General features: G+C 49.8%; 1 protein-coding gene across 3 annotated transcripts in view; it reads left to right on the top strand.

Moving 5' to 3' along the window:
• The window catches only part of Drc1 (dynein regulatory complex subunit 1), a 34,417-nt gene that overhangs the window by 14,359 nt on the left and 1,713 nt on the right, over positions 1–18,345 (top strand). The window contains exons 5-16 of one of the 3 annotated variants that reach the window (XR_015621987.1): positions 97–234; positions 1,630–1,716; positions 2,971–3,093; positions 8,746–8,885; positions 9,893–10,027; positions 10,516–10,751; positions 12,648–12,760; positions 13,739–13,828; positions 14,176–14,214; positions 14,314–16,944; positions 17,473–17,616; positions 17,958–18,060. Coding sequence is in view for 2 of the 3 variants with exons in the window: in NM_001007009.1 (NP_001007010.1) it covers positions 97–234; positions 1,630–1,716; positions 2,971–3,093; positions 8,746–8,885; positions 9,893–10,027; positions 10,516–10,751; positions 12,648–12,760; positions 13,739–13,828; positions 14,176–14,262; positions 16,673–16,944; positions 17,473–17,616; positions 17,958–18,060 (1,668 nt within the window). In the remaining variant the exon portion in view is untranslated. Of the gene's footprint in view, positions 1–96; positions 235–1,629; positions 1,717–2,970; positions 3,094–8,745; positions 8,886–9,892; positions 10,028–10,515; positions 10,808–12,647; positions 12,761–13,738; positions 13,829–14,175; positions 14,263–14,313; positions 16,945–17,472; positions 17,617–17,957; positions 18,061–18,345 lie in introns of those variants that run through there. The other 2 variants (NM_001007009.1, XM_087553721.1) reach the window with 2 other exon arrangements.

Raw genomic sequence — 18,345 nt, 5'->3', positions numbered from 1 at the left:
TGTTTACAGCTTTGGACGAGAGGTGACGGTTGTGTGTGCTTGGGGCTTCTTGCTTCTGTCTCTGTCTCTGACAATTCTGCCTGTTCTCTTCTCAAGGAGTTAAAAATAAAGGATGACCAGTATGTGAAGGACTTGAAGAAACAGTCAGAAGACATCACCGTGCTTCTGGAGAGGATGGAGGAGCAAGTGAAGAGCGTGATGAAGAACTTCCGTCAAGAGCTCAATTACATCGAGGTGAGGGCTCTTGGGGACACCTCTGATTTCTGTCTCTGATTTTAGGGTTTGTTTGCTCATTCATTCATTTATTAAACAGTAGCCCAGTGTCTACTGTATGCAGGGCACTGTCCCAGGGGCAGCAGAGACGGCCATGAACAAAATAGAGCCTGCAGTCTCATGGGAGACGACTAGAACGAAACACAGAAACTCCTAGGTATCGAGTTCGGCTGGTGCTGGTATTGTGAAAGCGCAGTCTCTGGGAGAAAACATTAAGGGGAAAGGCCTCGCTGTGGCTGATGGGTTGAGAGGACTCAGCCCGCCATGATGGAGAGGGCGTGGGGCTAAGCAGTTCACACTGTGAAGATGAGAAGCAGAGAGGAGTGTGCCTAGTTAAAGGGGGTCCCTCTCCCCCTTATCCCACCAGACCCCAGCTTGTTCTAGTCAGGGTCCTAATCTAATGTGCTGCCCACACTCAGGACGGCTCTTTCCCTGTCTCAGACTGTCCAGGAGCCATGCCCAAAGCCATCTCTCTGGAGCCTCTCTGTTCAACCGGGTTGCCAGTATAGAGCCACAGGGGATAAGTGAGGGGTGTTAGCGTTCCAGACCCATAGTCAAATGGAGCGGTTTGTCGCTGGCACATGGCCCACTGTGATGTGAGGGGACAGGGACAGGAAGTGACAGCTAGGGATCAAGGATGAGTGCCTTGAATTTGAATGACACCTTCAAAATTAAGATTGGGTTCTAGGGCTTCCAAACATGGAAGAGATATAAGAGGGCTGGACCTTCTCCTGATCGTCATGTCACCTGGGCAATGGGAGTCACCTCTGCAGTGGGAGGCCTTCTCAATCGCATGTTGTCTTTGTTTCGTGGGGCCCAGCCACGGCAATGCTGGTCAACGTTGAGGTACTTGCCAAGGCTTGCCCTGAGGCTGCCAGCTAAGGATGATTTCTGTCACCAGTACCAGGCCTCTGATAGACTAAGCCAGTGGCTCTCCACCCTTTCATAGCAGTCAAATATTAGATATCCCGTATATCAGATATTTATATCATGATCCACAACAGTAGCAAAACAGCAGTTGTGAAGCAGCAATAAAATAATGTTATGTTTGGGGGTCACCACAACATGAGAAATTGAAGGCTCGCAGCATTAGGAAGGTGGAGAGCGACTGCACTAAGCTGTGGGACTCTGGGAAGCTTCCTCTCAGAACCTATGAGAAGTATACGTTTGTTAGCTTCTGTGCAACTCTTTCAGCAGCCATTCAACCACATGACACGTGGGGAGTTCATGTTTGTACATGACTTTGCTTGTCAATGTGACAAGGCACTTGTGTTGTTACCTAAAAGTTCTTGGTACTGATGGGGCCCCCTCCCCACAATGGGGACAGACACAGTGCTGTTTCCTGTCCTGTTGCAGAAGGCCTTTGAGTCAGAGCGACAAGAACTGCTAACCACTAATAAGAAGAAATGGGAGCGAGCCCTGCAGGCTCACAATGCCAAGGAGGTAAAGGGTGGGCAAGTGGGTGGGTGGGGGCGTCCAGGGCAACCGTGAACCTGTGGGTAACGATAGATACCGCTAAGTTTGAACCTCAAGTGTCTCGAGTAGGACCTGTGTGGCTCACGCTCCTTTCTGAGCTTCATAGTTATTGGTGGGGGTTTGAAGTCTGGATGTGTCTGAGGGTTAGAGAACAATTTCGCAGCTTGCAGAGATTTCCACCGTTTTGTCACACTGTCCCCTCGGCATCCACCAAAGTCATAGCATTTGTGGCCCAAGAAAGTGTTTTGATTTTTTTCCTTCTTTCTTTGAGAGAGCTCAGGATGGCCACATATAGCTCAGGATGGCCTCAAACTTTCTATATGTTCAGGGTGACCTTGATCCTTTTGACCTTGCCTGCATCCCCTGAGTGCTGAAGCCAGGCAACATTACGTCCAGTTTATGAAGTACAAGGGCCCAACCCAGGGTTTCCTCTGTGCTAAGTGAGCACTCTTCCAGCTGAGCTATCTCACCTATGGGAAACATTTAAAACATACTTTGCCTAATTATATTATTATCGTTGTTATTATTGTTATTGTTATTATTATTATTATTATTATTGTTATTATTGAGATGGTCTCACTGTGTAGTCTTGTCTTGCCTGAAACTCCCTGTGTAGAACAGGCTGGTCTTGAACTTGTGAACGTGTTTCTGCCTCTTGATTGTTGGTGTTGCAGGTGTGTACAATCCAGTATTAAGACATATTTAAGAAATATCCTGGGGATATTGCATTACTTCATTTCATATGTACAAAGAACAAAGAAACGATGTAAGACACATCATCATCATCGCCGTTAGGCTAGGTTATAAAGAGAGTCTAACTTCTTTTAAACTCTGTTCTTTTGCTTTTGTGTTTTTGTTGTAATGTGTAGGTATGTGAGCCTATGTGAGGGTGTGGGAGCCACAGAAACAGAAGAAGGTATATAGGTCTCTTGGAGTTACAGTCATGTGGATGCTGGGAACCGAACTTGGGGCCTAGCAGAGCATTACTCTCTTAACAGCTGCGCCATCATGCCAGCCCCGGTTTACCTTCATGACAGAGCGCCTCTCTGTGGTTTCTGCAATAAGAACCTGGCTAAGGCTCCCAGAACTCAAAGCCTTGAGGCCTTTGAATGCCATCGCTGTCTATGAGACTTCTGGGCCATTCACTGGCCTGCTTGTTGGGCTCTCTGGAGGACAGAGTTGTGCAGGAGGCTCCCTAATCCTGTGGTCTGCCATCCTTAGCTGGAGTACCTCATCAACCGCATGAAGAGGGTGGAGGACTACGAGAAACAGCTCAACAGGCAGCGGGTCTGGGACTGCGAGGAGTACAACTCGATCAAGATCAAGCTGGAGCAGGACGTACAGGTGAGGGACTGCTCCCCTCACCCGGGATCAGGTGGCAGCTGTCTCCAAGGGTCTCAACTTAGCTACAGCACCCAGTGTCTCAGAGGCAGTCACTCACTACATAGTATTTACTGCTTCCTTTTACCTTTATTTATTTTTACTCTTTGTGGGCAGGGTTAGGGTCTAATGTAGCTTAGGTTGGTCTTGAACTCTCTGTGTAGCCAAGGATGACCCTGAACTCCTGATCTTTCTGCTTCTAGCTTCAAAGTGCTGGGAGTTGCAGGTGGTTGTGAGCCACCGTGGGAGTGTTAGGACTAGGACACACACAGGTTCTCTGCAAAACCAGACAGTGCTCTAACCACTGAACCATCCCCCTCCAACCCTTTAGTTTAACTCTTTTCAAAAATGATTTGTTTTTTGGAAACAGTGTTTATCTGTGTAGCCCTTGTTGTCCTGGAACTTGCTGGCCTCAGATTCACAGAAATTCGCCTGCTTCTGCCTCTTGAGGGCTGGGACTAAACTGGATGCTACCATGCCTGACTTAGCTTAACTCTCAATGAATGAAAAAAGTGGTTTTGTTCTAGACTGCTCATGCTCTATCATCTCTCTCTCTCTCTCTCTCTCTCTCTCTCTCTCTCTCTTTCTCTCTCGTCTATCATCTGTTGTTTTGGGGGTTGGATTTGGGGTCTCACGCACATTAAGCAGACACTGTACCACTGAGCTTCATCCATAGCCTTCTTTTTACTTTTGAGATAGTCTTGAGTTACCTAGGCTGGTCACGAAGTCACCTGTCTGGCTTTGTGACACACCTGCCTTAGCCTCTGGAGTGGCTGAGGTTGTAGCCTATGCCACTGGGCTCAGCTGGCCCATGTTTATTTAAAATTGTAAGTCCAACTCTCGATAAGAGCTGCCGTCTTTAATACAAGGATGTTAACCAGAAACACTGAATATGTGCCAGGCATAGTGGCAAATGATACATGTCTGGGGAAAGGAGTCAAGGATAAGATACACGCTGGCACCCCAGAGTACCTGCCTGTACTCCAGAGTTCATGCCTGCACCCCAGAGTACCTGCCTGCACCCCAGAGTACCTGCCTGCACCCCAGAGTACCTGCCTGCACCTGAGAGAACATGCTCGCACCCCAGAGTACATGCCTGCACCCCAGAGTACATGCCTGCACCCCAGAGTACCTGCCTGCACCCCAGAGTACCTGACCACACCCCAGAGTACCTGCCTGCACCCCAGAGTACCTGCCTGCACCCCAGAGTACCTGACCACACCCCAGAGTACCTGACCACACCCCAGAGTACCTGCCTGCACCCCAGAGTTCATGCCTGCACCCGGGAGAACATGCTCGCACCCCAGAGAGTTTACAAGATGGAAGCAATAGGATTAGCAGTTCTAGGTCATCTTTGGCTACATCTGGATTTGAAGCCAGTCTAGGCTACATGAGACCCTTCTCAGAAAACAAGCAAATAAGCAACAATAATCTATGATTAATATTTATCAATCAAGGATGACTGTGCTGAGACTAAAACCTGAGCTGATTGACAGTCATAAACATAAAGAGAGGAGACCAACAACCAGCTGTGTAACCCGTCACTGTGCCCTGCAGACGTGGACTGTGGGGGACACGGCTTCTGTGAGTCCTGTGGGATCTCCGGCCACACTGTTAACAACCTCCATATGGCATTGCCGCTGGGACCCCAGTGGGAGCTGCCTTGCATCTGAGATCTGGTGAAACCCAGAGGGCTGGTGTTACACGCTCAGGACACTGGCTTTGCCCAAGGCACCTGTCACTGGCATTGCCACAGAGGAAGCAAAAATAGCCAACACTAGTCAAACACGTGTGCAAGAAGAGATGCAAATCAAAACAATCAGACCACAGGCTGCTGATATCCGGTTGCTTGGGGGCTTTGCATATTGCTAAACTCTTCCACATTGCAAACCGGACTCAAGTCCTTCAGCTCCGAGGCCTCTGCACCGTATTCAGTGAAGTGTGGGACAGGAAGTGATTCACAATGCTAACAATGTGGTGCCCGGCGCTGTAGAGATGGTCTGGGGTTAAGAGCATTTGCTGCTCTTGTGGAAAACCTGGGCTTGGTGGCTCACAATTTCCTTTACCTGCACATGGTGCATATACATACATGCAGTCACTCACACATACACATTAAAAAGGTGGCACTGGAAATGTTCGTGTGTGTGTGTGTGTGTGTGTGTGTGTGTGTGTGTGTGTGTGTGCGCGCGCGCGCATGCACATCATTGTATAGGCATAGATACCAGAGGACATGTAGGATCAGAAATGACTTCCAGAAGTTATTTCTCTTTCTTTTCATTATCCCTTAAATATATCTTAAAGGATGGCCTAGTATATACAAGGTCCTGGATTTTTTAAAAACGGAAGGTGTCTTAGTTAGGGTTTTACTGCTGTGAGCAGACACCCTAGCCAACGCAACTCTTATAGGGACAGCATTTAACTGGGGCTGACTTACAGGTTCAGAGGTTCAGTCCATCATCATCAAGGCCGGAGAATGGCAGCATCTAGGCAGGCGTGGCCCAGGAGGAGCTGAGAGTTCAACATCTTGTTCAGAAGGCAATAGGAGAAGACTGGCTTCCAGGCAGCTAGGATGAAGGTCTTAAAGCCCATGCCCACAGTGACAACTTCCTCCAACAAGGCCACACCTCCTAATAATGCCACTCTCTGGGGCAACCATATTCAAAGACAAAATAATTTTGTAAATGCACATAGGAAAATACATTTCTTAATGCAGTCTTCCTTTAAAAATGGTATTCACATTGAGTTCATGTGAGAATCACATATGCTCATCGTAGTATGGATGTAAATACATGCTGTGGCTAGAGAGGTTTGGAGAGTGCTATCCTGTCAATCCAGGCTCACTGCAGAGTTGTGGGGAGCACCGGGGTCTCTGGACACCACCACTCAGACACTCATGCACTCTTTGTCCCAGAGAGGTCCGGAAGAGCCACTGCTGTCACCTCTAGTTCCAAGTGGCTCAGGAGACCTTCCCCTCTGAGTGGTCAACCTAGCCAACACGGGACTTTTCTCCTGGACTTCTGTGACAAGCTACCTCACTGGTCCCTGGCCAGCCCCTGAGCTCATATAGCTTGGGTTCTGATCCCGACTCCTGGGCTATGCCCCAAATGGTCATGTTTGGAACGTGACTGGTTTCCATCAGAGAAAAAAAGAATTGTTCTCTGGAACCACACTGGACCATCCCTGGGAACAGACTCGAGGTCATCACACCTGAATTGGTCCTGCCCTGAGAATCTCCCATGGATCCTTTGGGCCCTTGTTCACATTAGAAATCTCAACATCAAATGTTAGATATGGTTGGAAGGGGAGATATAGCCCTTGGCAGTTCCTCGCCCGTCACTTCAGTGTCTTCTCGGAGGCTGCTCTGGAAAGGTGCTCAGTTCTGACAAGACAAGGTGGTGGGGACAGGGCTCCCCGCCTGTGGGGCACAGGCCACACATTGCTCTTGGCAAAGCCAGTTACTGAGAACCTTGGACCTAATCACTTCACGTCTAAGAAACAAAGAGGTGCTGGGTGGTAGTGGTGCACACCTTCAATCCCAGCACTCAGGAGGCAGAGGAGGGGGAGGGGTGGGGGGAGGGAGAGGAGGGGAGAGAAGGGAAGCAGGCAAGCAGGATGTTGGGCTGTTCAGTGAGGGAGTGGTTGTCTAGCATGTAATAGGCCCATGGTTCAGTTTTCGGGGTGTATTTGTAGAGATTATGTTTGTCATGGTGACTCATGCCCATAATCACAGCACTTGGGAGGCTGAGGCATGTGAATTTCAGCCTCTTGGCTTTCCCTTCCCTTTGTCACCTCCCAGTTCGCTCTCCCTGAGGAAGACTTGCCCGGAATCACCTTCTCCAAATTCCTTGAAAGGAATCTCAGTCTGGCTGAGAGAGACAGGAGGGAGGCTTTGGGGAGACCACATGTTAAATTGCCCCTTCTACTCAGAAGAGGAGCGTGTTAGCATCTGCTTTTGCCATGGTAGCGCGTCACTGTAAATCCCGTGTCAGGGTAGTGGAGGCGAGGGGATTCCTGTAGCTCACTGGCCAGCCAGCCTCACCTAGTCAGTGAGCTCCAAGTTCAGTGTTTCAAAAAATAAGAGACTGACTGACATCAACCTTCATACATGGTACCCACACGCATTACAGTCCTGCTCACACATGTGAACACACACACATTCACAACACTTGCTTGCATGCAAATTAATACATTTGTTGAGGATTTCACCAGGTAGACCAGGGTGGCCTGGAACTCACAGCCCTTCTGTCTGGGCCTATGGAAGGCTCTGATTGGAGGTGTGCACCACTCTTACCATTTTCCCACAAATTGGCAGAGTAACCTTTCTGCAGGGTCGGGACGCCCATGCTTAGCAGCTGTAGAGACACTCTCTTGACTTCTGAATGATGTTCTGAATAAGCTTGACTCGGTTCAGCCGCACTGCCCTCCTCACTGCTAATTATCCTTGCCTGGTGTCTTGCTTGTGGTTTCTCTCCACACCTCCCTCCTCCTGTACCACGTCCCCTCCCCAGAGCTCGGAGCTCTCAGTATCAGCCCGCCAGCTAGTGCTCACCCAGGTCTCAGCAGAGATGAGGTGACGCCCCCCTCAGGGCTGTTTCCAGGGCCGTTGCCAAGGTCGAGGGCTTCTGAGTTTCTGATTGAAGGAGAGCATTCTTCCCGTCCCCCACACCCTGTGCTTACTGTAAACTTGTTAACATGGGTGTGCTCACCTGTGTTAGACCTAGATGGGATCTACAATAGTGGTTTCCCAGAAGCACCTAGAAAGATATCTGACATTGGTCACTTGGTGGATGTGGACCCATGAGATACCTGTCCCCTTTCTCATTTCCTGCTCACGGCGCAATGTGAACAGACTGGTCCCCATGGCACTGCTATGGCGCTACCCGCCAACATGCCTTCCACCACAAAGGACTGAATTCTTTCTCCCACACAACAGCGATGTCCGTCCTTTTAAATGAACATGGGTTGGTTGCTTTCCGCTGATCCTGCTGCTCTGCAGAGCAAAACTGAGGAAATTTTAAGCTTCTGCGGTGGTATTTTATGGTGTTTTAAAAGACAGTTTTCATTACCATTAATGGGTTTGGAGCCAGGGTTCATCGCACTTGAACATCCTGGAAGCCCCCTTTCTCTGAATATTCAGGGTTAGCTGCCACAGGAGTGATCTGTAGTTTACCTGTTATTTTGCTTCTTCTTTTCATTATGTTTGTGTGTGTGTGTGTGTGTGTGTGTGTGTGTGTGTCTGTGTCTGTGTCTGTGTCTTCGTGTATGCACATGTGTGTGCAGGTTCCTTCAGAGACCAGAAGAACACACTGTATCCCCTTCCTAACATATGTGTTGGAATCCCAGCTTTCAGTCCTCAGTGACGGCCACGAATGCCCTTAACCTCTGAGCCTTTGCTCCAGCCCTTCATGGTTGAATTGCTAATTCAGGTTGAGGCTTCTGTCCCCGAAGTCCCACTGGAACATGATTTGGACAAACCGTTAAGGTCCTCTGGGATAGAATGTTATACTAGGGCCAACTCGGTATGCATGTATAGATGTGTGTGTTCATGCATGTATGCATGTATGTACGTGTGTGTGTGTGTGTGTGTTGTGTATTTACTTTTAAAATTTACACCAGATTCTTGAGCAGCAGCTGCAGCAGATGAAGGCAACTTACCAGCTAAACCAGGAGAAGCTGGAGTACAACTTCCAGGTCCTGAAGAAGAGAGACGAAGAGAGCACGGTGATCAAGTCCCAGCAGAAGAGGAAACTCAACCGGTGAGTGGGCGGGTGGTGAGTGGGTGGGTGGTGAGTGGGTGAGTGAGTGGGCGGGTGGTGAGTGTGTGAGTGAGTGAGTGTGTGAGTGAGTGGGTGGGTGAGTGAGTGTGTGAGTGAGTGGGTGGGTGGTGAGTGGGCGGGTGGTGAGTGAGTGAGTGGGTTGTGAGTGGGCGGGTGGTGAGTGGGTGAGGGAGTGTGTGAGTGAGTGAGTGAGTGGGTGAGTGAGTGTGTGAGTGAGTGGGTGAGTGAGTGTGTGAGTGAGTGAGTGAGTGTGAGTGAGTGAGTGAGTGGGTGAGTGAGTGTGTGAGTGAGTGAGTGAGTGAGTGAGTGGGTGAGTGAGTGGGTGGGTGAGTAAGTGAGTGAGTGGGTGAGTGAGTATGTGAGTGAGTGAGTGGGTGAGTGGGTGAGTGGGTGAGTGAGTGGGTGAGTGAGTGGGCGGGTGAGTGAGTGGGTGAGTGAGTGGGTGAGTGAGTGGGTGAGTGAGTGAGTGGGTGAGTGAGTGAGTGGGTGGGTGAGTGAGTGGGTGAGTGAGTGTGTGAGTGAGTGAGTGAGTGGGTGAGTGAGTGGGTGGGTGAGTGAGTGGGTGGGTGAGTGAGTGGGTGAGTGTGTGAGTGAGTGAGTGTGTGAGTGAGTGAGTGGGTGAGTGAGTGAGTGGGTGGGTGAGTGAGTGAGTGTGTGAGTGAGTGAGTGTGTGAGTGAGTGAGTGGGTGAGTGAGTGAGTGAGTGAGTGGGTGGGTGAGTGAGTGAGTGGGTGAGTGGGCGGGTGGTGAGTGAGTGGGTGGTGAGTGTGAGTGGGTGGTGAGTGTGAGTGGGTGGTGAGTGTGTGAGTGGGTGGTGAGTGAGTGAGTGAGTGAGTAGACCGGCTTGCTTTCTGGACCTTTTGTGGTAGCCCCCAGGCACGGGTAAATGCCTTTTTCTTCTGAAGGGGGAGAAAAAGTCAGGCGGCGAGAGGGGACCTTCATGCAGTGGGCTTAGCCGCCCCACTTTGCTTTCCTCCTCTCAATCAGCCTGCACGATATCCTCAACAACCTGAGAACAAAATACAGCAAGCAGATAAAGCAGTTTCAGGAGGACAACCAGTCCCTGACCTCAGACTACAAACGGCTCGTGACGCAGTTCAAGGACCTACAGAAAGCCATAAGGTAGGTGTCCTGAGGATGGAGCCCTTGGACCTGTCTTGCAATGGGGGTGGGGGCTTGGGAGGGCGAGTCTGCAGGGGCTCAGTAGCGATGACTTCACTAGACTTGAACTCAGCAGGTCTTTTGGAGCCAGCCCAGAGGTCTGCGGACCCCCTCGTGTGTCACTTGTCCATCTTATTCCTTGTTGGGATAGCTGCACTTCTTCCTCATGTTCTGGTCCTATTGACAACTGGGAGCACTGGGATGCCACTGCTCCAGTCTCCAGCATGTGACAAAGTGACACTCATCAAAGCTAAAGTCATAGGAAGGTCACTCTGCCAGAGAGCCAGCCAGCAGGCTGGGAAAGGTGGCAGAAAACAATCCAGCGGGGGTGGGGGTTGGGGGGTGGGGAACACCTACAGCTCACAGGATGGGTCTGAGAAGGCGGGGATGGGTGGGTGGGTGGGGATCGTTGATGTCTTCTGGCCATGCTCTATGCTTTCCCTTCACAGACACTTCATCATCATTGACCAGGATAAGTTTCGGGAAATTTGGCTGATGAATGAAGCTGAGGCGAAGGAACTGGCGCAAAGAGCCTTCGATGTGGACAAGATCATTCATTCCCAGCACCTGGGGTTGCCCTGGAAGATTCCCAACTTCTGGTTCCTGAATAATGTGGGGCCGATCTCCCTGCAGCAGCAGCAGAAGTCAGTCACACAAATACTAGAAGAACTGCTGCTGCAGTCAGGTGACTAGAAACGGAGTCGTGGAGACGTAGCATGGAGGGGCCATCTGAGAACATAGGTCAGTGCGCCCATGTTGCACGGGAACAACAGGAGAGGTGCTCAGAACTAAGCTAGCTAGAGGGCTCAGCTGGTAAAGGAGCTTGCCACCAAGCTTGACATCTTGAGTTCAAACCCGAGAAGCCACATGATAGAAGAGAACCGACTCCTGCAAGATGACCTCTGACCTCCACACACAATAAATAAAAGCATACTCTCCCTCCTCCCCTTTGTTTGTCTGTGGTACCCAGCACCTTACACACGTTAGGCACGTTCTGAAGTCACTGTGGTGCAGCTAAACCCTCACTTGATTTCCAGTTCCATTGACTGGCTTCCTTTCCGCATGGGACTGGGTGACTCGGGCTTGAGCTCACTCAGACAGCTCTGATCATCCCTGGACTCTTTCCAGTCCTGTGTTTGCTCTGGGGATTACAAGTGTTGCTGATTCGTCTTTTCATTTTCTTTGTTAGAAAATCGTTGGGACAGATCGCCACAAGTAGGTTTGTTATCTTGTTGGAAATGACTACACAGAGGCATGGTCATTCCATATTCTCAGCAGTGTATGCTATCTTGGACTCTCAGAGTCTCTTGTGTGGCCCAAGAGGGCCTCTCAAACTCCAAGTAGCTAAGACTGGCCTTGAACTCCCGATGCTCCAAGTTCTAGAATTGCAGGCATATGCCAGCTCATAGACTTATTTTACTTTTCGAACAACCATCCTCGCACGGCAGACTTTCACTCATGGGTGGCCACAGAGAGGCAGCAAGAGCCCATTTTCTCAGTCTTGGGCAATACATGACTTTTAAAAGTATTTGTTTGTGTGTGTGTGTGTGTGTGTGTGTGTGTGTGTGTGTGTGTGTGTTTGCACGCCAACACCACAGCACATATATGGATCAGAGGACAACTTGCAGGGATTGGTTCTCTCCATTCACCATGTGGGTTCCAGGGATCTAGATTAGGTTGTCAGGCTTGGTGGCAAGCATCTTTGGTTACTGAGACATCTTACCAGCCATTACAGGATGATGTGAGCTCCCATTTTCTGATAAAGAATTAATAGGGTAAAGTCTTTTTAATTTTTTTTTTTCCGGAGCTGGGGACCAAACCCAGGGCCTTGTGCTCGCTAGGCAAGTGCTTTACCACTGAGCTAAATCCCCAACCCCTCTTTTTAATTTTTAAAATTGTAGTTTCTCGTTTTCTTGTATGTTTTTTCTTTGTTTTCTATTTTTTCTTCCCTTTAATTACAATCAATTATGTGTGGGTATATGCCGAATGTGTGAGCCCGGGGAGGCCAGAGGGTGGTGTTGGGTGTCCTAGAGCTGGAGTTACAGGCGGCTGTGGACTGACAGATGTGGGTTCGGGGAACTGATCTGCAAGAGCAGTAAGTGCTCTTGACTTCGGAGCCATCTCTCCGTCCCTTTCTTTTAATTTTAAAAGAAGTTGTGGTCCAGTTGTCAGTGTTCCTCTCTCAGAGGCAGCCATTTTGTCCTTTTATTTGGATGCTTCTAAACCCTGTGAGTTTCAAAATCTTGTAACCTGCCTCCAGAACTGTGTCCCAAAGGCAAATAAATATGTTCAAACTCCCCTCTTACTTCCTGGCTCATGGTAGGACTCTAAGCATGAGGCCTCCAGTAGATGAAATTGGGGAATCCATCATCCTGGCTGGCTAGGACTGTCTCCAGGCAGTCTTTGATCCATCCCCAAGTCTGGTTCCCACAGGGCAGGCTTTGTTCAGCACTCAGAAATAGGTGGCCACAGAGAGGCAGCAAGAGGCCCATTTGCTCCGGGAAAGCTGCCGACTGCTTCTAAGTCCGCAAGGACAGGAAGTCATCCTCTTAATGCCTTTCTTTCCTTGACCCACTTGTAGAAGATGAGGGGACAGAGACAGCCATGTCCGAAGACGAGTCTTACATGGACCTGCCCAATCAAGTTTCAGCAAAAACTACCAAAAAGATCTTGGTGCTCCTGTGTGATGAGTCGGTAAGGCCTCTGCGGCCATGCAGCCTGGAGCCAGGCCTGCCCGGAGAGGGGGCTGGGGAGTGAGCTTGCAAGGCAGTGCTTGCCGAGGCCCGGCCAGCAATGGCTGCTCTCCCAGTGAGCCAGTGTGCTCTGGAAGAACCTCCAGCTCCTTCTGAGAGCATTGCTGGTTGACAGTATTACCTCGCCTGCCTCTAATTCATCTGCTAGGTTTACCATTCGTGTGGCCGCACCTGCGGTGGCCTTTCTCCAGCTGTATCAGGTCTACAATACTTCCACTGTCTTGGCAACTCGGATCAAGCTGAGAGCCACGGCGTGTTGGAGCTGGCTCAGCGGGATCTGGGTTACTGCAACATCTTGTGGGTGCTTCTTAGACGCCATTATTCCCAGGTGCTAGAGGAACTAAAACACAGCTCAGCCCCAGTGGTCCTGGGACAGTCAAGGACATTTTCTTTGTTGCTTCTGGAGCCACTCCTGCAGAAGGAATACAGCCAGTCAGCACGACCAACTAACTGTCCTTGGAGACCTTCCCAAGTTCCTCGGCTCAGTGTGGCACTTGGCTTCTCCTCGCCCCTCCCCCATCTGTGTCCCACGCATGTGCTCTGATGCGACTCACATCTCCATAGCCCTCTCTTCCCTCTTCAGTGCTTGCTCTGTAACTATTTGGGGGAGAGTATGGGTGCAGCGGGCACTGAGGCTCAATCTGGTGAAGACTCAGCTTGACCAGTGGCTTGTGGGTGGGTTGGGGGCGGTCTAAACCCAGAATGGGATCGAACTCTGTCTCTGGTCTTGCTTCCAGAGACCGGCTTAGGTCTCTCAAGATGACCTTCATCGAGGGCCCCACCGCCCAAAAGCTCACTGTTAGAGGTTGTGCTCTGTGGTGCTGTCCCTGGAGATTCACATTGTAGATGGTTGCAGACCCTATGCCTTGTTCCTGAAGCCTGGCCCTGACTGGGGACACCATCTTCCTCTTCTTCTCAGGGTTTCCTCATAGAGAGCAAACTACTGAGTCTGCTCCTCCCCCTGGAGAAGAGTGAGTGCTATCTGCTGAGGTTGGATGCCATCTTTTCTGTGAGTACTGGGCAGAGAGGACATGGGGTGTGGGTGTGGGAGTGGGGTGGGGGCAGGGCCTATTTTTCTTCGATATTACCTCAACCCTAAGACCGTACCAGTCTCCTAGGCCTCCCTGGGTTCACTGCTTGCCTTCAACTTCAAATTGGCCTTGGCGGTGTGCTCTGTGCGGAGCCCTCCTGACGCTGGGCTTTGTTCACGGCAGCTACCTAGACTCTCTTCAGCATCCAGAGATGCTGAGGGGAGCATCTGAGTCTCTGGCTCAGAGTTGCTGAGCATCTACGAGCAGCCTGAGTTCATAGCCTATTTGATGAGGCATCTGAGTAGCCATCTTGTTTTCTCCTCAGGCCCTGGGAATCGAGAGCGAGGATGACTTGTACAAGATGGTAAACTTCTTCCTTAGATTCAAAGCCCACCATTTGTCCTCTGCCCAGGTGAGATGGGAATCTGGGGAGAGTGTTTCCTTCCATTTCGTTTCTCTACAGGTTTTGATTCCTCATGGGGTCCTGGCTCTCTCCTCTGCCTCAGTCTATGGCACAGACCCTGGGTTCTGATGTGGCTGGCACCTCCCTCCACCATATCTTCTTCTCTTGTAGCTGTTTAGGCGATATGCTGGAGTTAAGTACTGATCCTGGACCTGGTGGAGTTGACAGCATCTATGCCAGGAATGGCTAATAGTATTGGCTTCATTATTAGTCTTTTCTATTTGCAAAGGGCAGAATGGCTGGGGGAGGGATGGGATGTTGTTCTATATTGAGATCCAAGGACTCTTTTCCTGGGTTTTCCTCAAAACCAGGCTTTAAGCACTGTAAAACATGAATGCACTGCATTCTGGGTATTCTGATCAATCACAGTTTCCTAGGAAGCAGGACTCATTTGTGACACCATGAATATTGTGTTGTAAATAATTTCAGAAGGAGACACAAAGAACAACTTTGTGGAGAGTCACTTTCAACGTTTTAAGTTTTTAAGTTAAACATCGAAAATAAAAATGGTTTTAGTATTGTTAGCCCCAGGGTGAGTTTCCTGGCAGCCTTCAGAAAGGGGGGTGAGTAGGACAAGAGCTAGGGTGTAGCTTATTTGGAAGGTACTTGCCTAGCATCTCTGAAGTCCTGGGTTTGATTCACTTCACTACGTAAACAGTGTGTGCTGATGTAGGCCTAGAATCACATGGGAGGAGGTGACAGGAAGATCTTAAAGCATACATGATGTCTGAGGGAGAGTATTTTCAATTAATACCAGGTTAAGGATCAGTGTCCTTAATATATAAAGAGCCCACATAAGCCAATGAGAAAACTGTTGGTCAATAGTGCAAAGGAAAGAGTGAGGTAGTCCTCAAACTCTTACAGTCTTCCTCCCTCACTACCCTAAGTAAGGGGATCACAAGTGTGCATCTCCATACTTGGGCTAGGACAGGCAACCTCCCTCCACCTCACCCCCGCCTGAGACAGGGTTTCTCTGTGCAGCTCTGGCTGTCCTGAAACTCCATTTGTAGACCAGGATGGCCTCCGGCTCAGAGATCTGCTTCCTGAGTGCTTGGATTAAAGCATGCACCACCACCACCCGGCTAGTAAAGGTGACCTTTAACCTGCGATCCGCTTTCTCTGTAGAAAGGGGAGCACAGGTGAGGACTACACAGCAACATCTGTCTGTCGGGTTGGCAGCACAGCTCAGTGTCTGCTAACACATACTGGATGTGCTGTCACAGGCACACTCATAACCTGGTGGGAATGTGACGGCTGTCCCCTCAGCGAGGACAGTTTGACAGCATCAGCCATTTTACAGTTCTTCTGGGATTTTTTCCTGTAGATAAAACAGTTGACTTCCTTCCTTTCTCTTCCTCCCCCACCCCATCTCGTTCTTTCTGCCTGTCTCTGTCTTCTGTCCCTTCCTTTCTTCCTTCCTTCTTTCCTTTCTTCATTCCTTCTTCCTTCCCCTCTCCCTCTCCCTCTTGCCTTCCCCCTCCCCCCCACCTCTGATTTTTGAGACAGGCTCTTATGTGGCTCAGTCTAGTCTTAATTAAGGCATACTCCTGGATACTCTCTTAATGCGGTTGAAACTATATGTTTATTACAGCTTTTTCATTGGGGCATTATTTGAAATAGAAGACTGGAAACTGCAGATTCCATCCTGAAGGGATATATTTAATAATTCATGGTGTACTCTCATGATGGGACAGGAGGAAGACATTTAAGTTTGAAATTTCAGCAGAATTGAGTTTATATTATGTATGAGCCAAAGGGGTTATTTACCGCACTGAAACGTGGCTAGCAGCACAGTGCACCGGTGAACTGGATTTAGGGATGGAACACAGGTCTTACTCCAGAGTGCGCCCCTCCTTACTCACCTGCCTTCGGTCTTTATGTAAATGTGTCTTTCTTAGGGTTTCTATTGCTAGGATGAAGCACCATGACCAAAAAGCAAGTTGGAGAGAAAGACTTTATTCAGTTTACACTTCCCCACTGTAGTCTGTCACTGAAGGAAGACAGGACAGGAACCCAAACAGGGCAGGAACGTGGAGGCAGGAGCTGATGCAGAGGCCATAGACGGATGCTGCTCACTGACCTGCTCCTCGTGGCTTGCTCAGCCCAGGGATGGTACCCTCTGTAACAGGCAGGCCCGTCTCACCGTGATCACGAGATCCTGAGATCTCAGGATATCGTGGAGGCATTTCCTCACATTAGGTTTCTTTCTCTCCGATGACTCTAGTTCGTGTCAGGTTGGCACACAACTGGCCAGCGCAGCATCCTGCAGGGTTTTTGGAGACTTGGCTAATCCCTTCTGTCGTTTCTCACTGTGTGTCGGGTGCATCCAGACCACTGTCAACCCTGCGCCTCTCTCCAGGTCAGCATCTCCACTCACAGCAATGCGGAGCGCACAAGCCTGGTGTCAGCGCTGCAGCATATGAGCTTGATGTCCCAGACAGACAGGAGAAGTTCAGCATCCAAATCAGATGGAGACCCCACAGAGCTAGAGGACCAGCAGGGAAGTGACAATGGAAGCCTTATGGGCAGGGAGTTGGTAGAACAGGAGGACTTGTCTTCACCCATGTTCATCCACCCCAATGATGTTCTCAAGATTCTGGATGCCTTTGTCACGGGGCTGAAGAAGCCCAAGTGAGCAGTGGTACAGGGGTGATGGAGGGCTTGCTGGGGACGTGGGTACTAGGAAGCTGGGACACAATCAGTGTTGAGTCAGAGGAGAAATAGCTGTCCACATAGACACACACGTACATACACACATATATACATGCATACACACATATATACACATGTATACACATACATATATATATATACATGCATACACACATGCATACACACATATATACATATACAATTATACACACATACATACACATATACACACATACACATGCATACATACACAAGCACATATATACACATGCATACACACATACACACATACATACACATGCATACACACATACACACATACATACACATGCATACACACATACACACATGCATAAATACACATACATACAAACATATATACATACATAGACACATAAACGTAGAGACACACATAGACACAGGCATGTACACACACAAATGTGACTGGTATTGCCTGGGGGACTAGGGTGGCAGGTAGAAACAGGCACCACTGCTTTTAACTTCCAGGGACGCTCGACCAGTACAGAGATTGAAGAAAGATACTCGAAATAACTTGAAGGACACAGAGTACTGGGAATCGCTGGCTATGGTTATCCCTTTCTCCAAGCAGAACCTCTGGGATGCGCTGTTCAAGGCCTTGGAGAAATACTAGTCAGCATCAGGGCTTGGAAGGATGGGGAGCTGGGTGGTCTGTAGGGGCAATCCTGTCCAGGGGCATAGCTGTGTCTCCTGTGCTCACACAGTCTAAGGGGCTGAATGGCAGTGGGTGGTGGCAGGTGGTACAGGGTGGCAGTGGGGGCAGAGGGCGTGGGTGGCGGGTGGTGTTCCCATCCTCCTTGTCTGTCACTGTTAACCTGGGAGGAAGGGAAGTGTCCCAGGTCTTCCCCTGCTCGCCACCAGAGCAGAAACACCAAGGGCCTGGCTTTTAATCAGTAGAGGAAGGAAGACCAGGCTGACTTCTAGCTAACGCGCTTTATATGTCCCACCCCTAGCCTTGTGCTGACCCAGAGGGCCAAGCTGCTGATGGAGAATGACTCCCTGGAGCAGCAGAATGCAGAGATGCAGTCCCTGCTGCAGCAGTATCTCCAGGCCAAGGTGGGTGCTGGGGCACGGGCAGACTAAGGTCAGAAACCACGGCTCAGGAGGGGACACCTGCTGGCAAGGCCAGAAGGACTGAGACTGTCCTGCTGGGGTCACGGCCTCAGGGTCACTCAGCTCTGACCACTCTGTTGGCTTTTAACTTTAATTCTTTGATCTAATGTGTCAAGTAGCCTAGGCTGTCCTCAAACTCTGTACCAAAGATGTAGCCAAGGAGGACCCTGCACCTCTGATATTCTGCCTTCACCTGGGACAGTTGGGATTGCAGGCATGTGGCCCGTG

The sequence above is a fragment of the Rattus norvegicus genome, chromosome 6, assembly GCF_021556685.1.
Source record: "Rattus norvegicus strain SHRSP/BbbUtx chromosome 6, alternate assembly SHRSP_T2T, whole genome shotgun sequence".
In the NCBI taxonomy this organism is placed as follows: domain Eukaryota; kingdom Metazoa; phylum Chordata; class Mammalia; order Rodentia; family Muridae; genus Rattus; species Rattus norvegicus.
The sequence above is the reverse complement of the archived record's forward strand: the minus strand, read 5'-3'. Positions and strand labels throughout refer to the sequence as shown.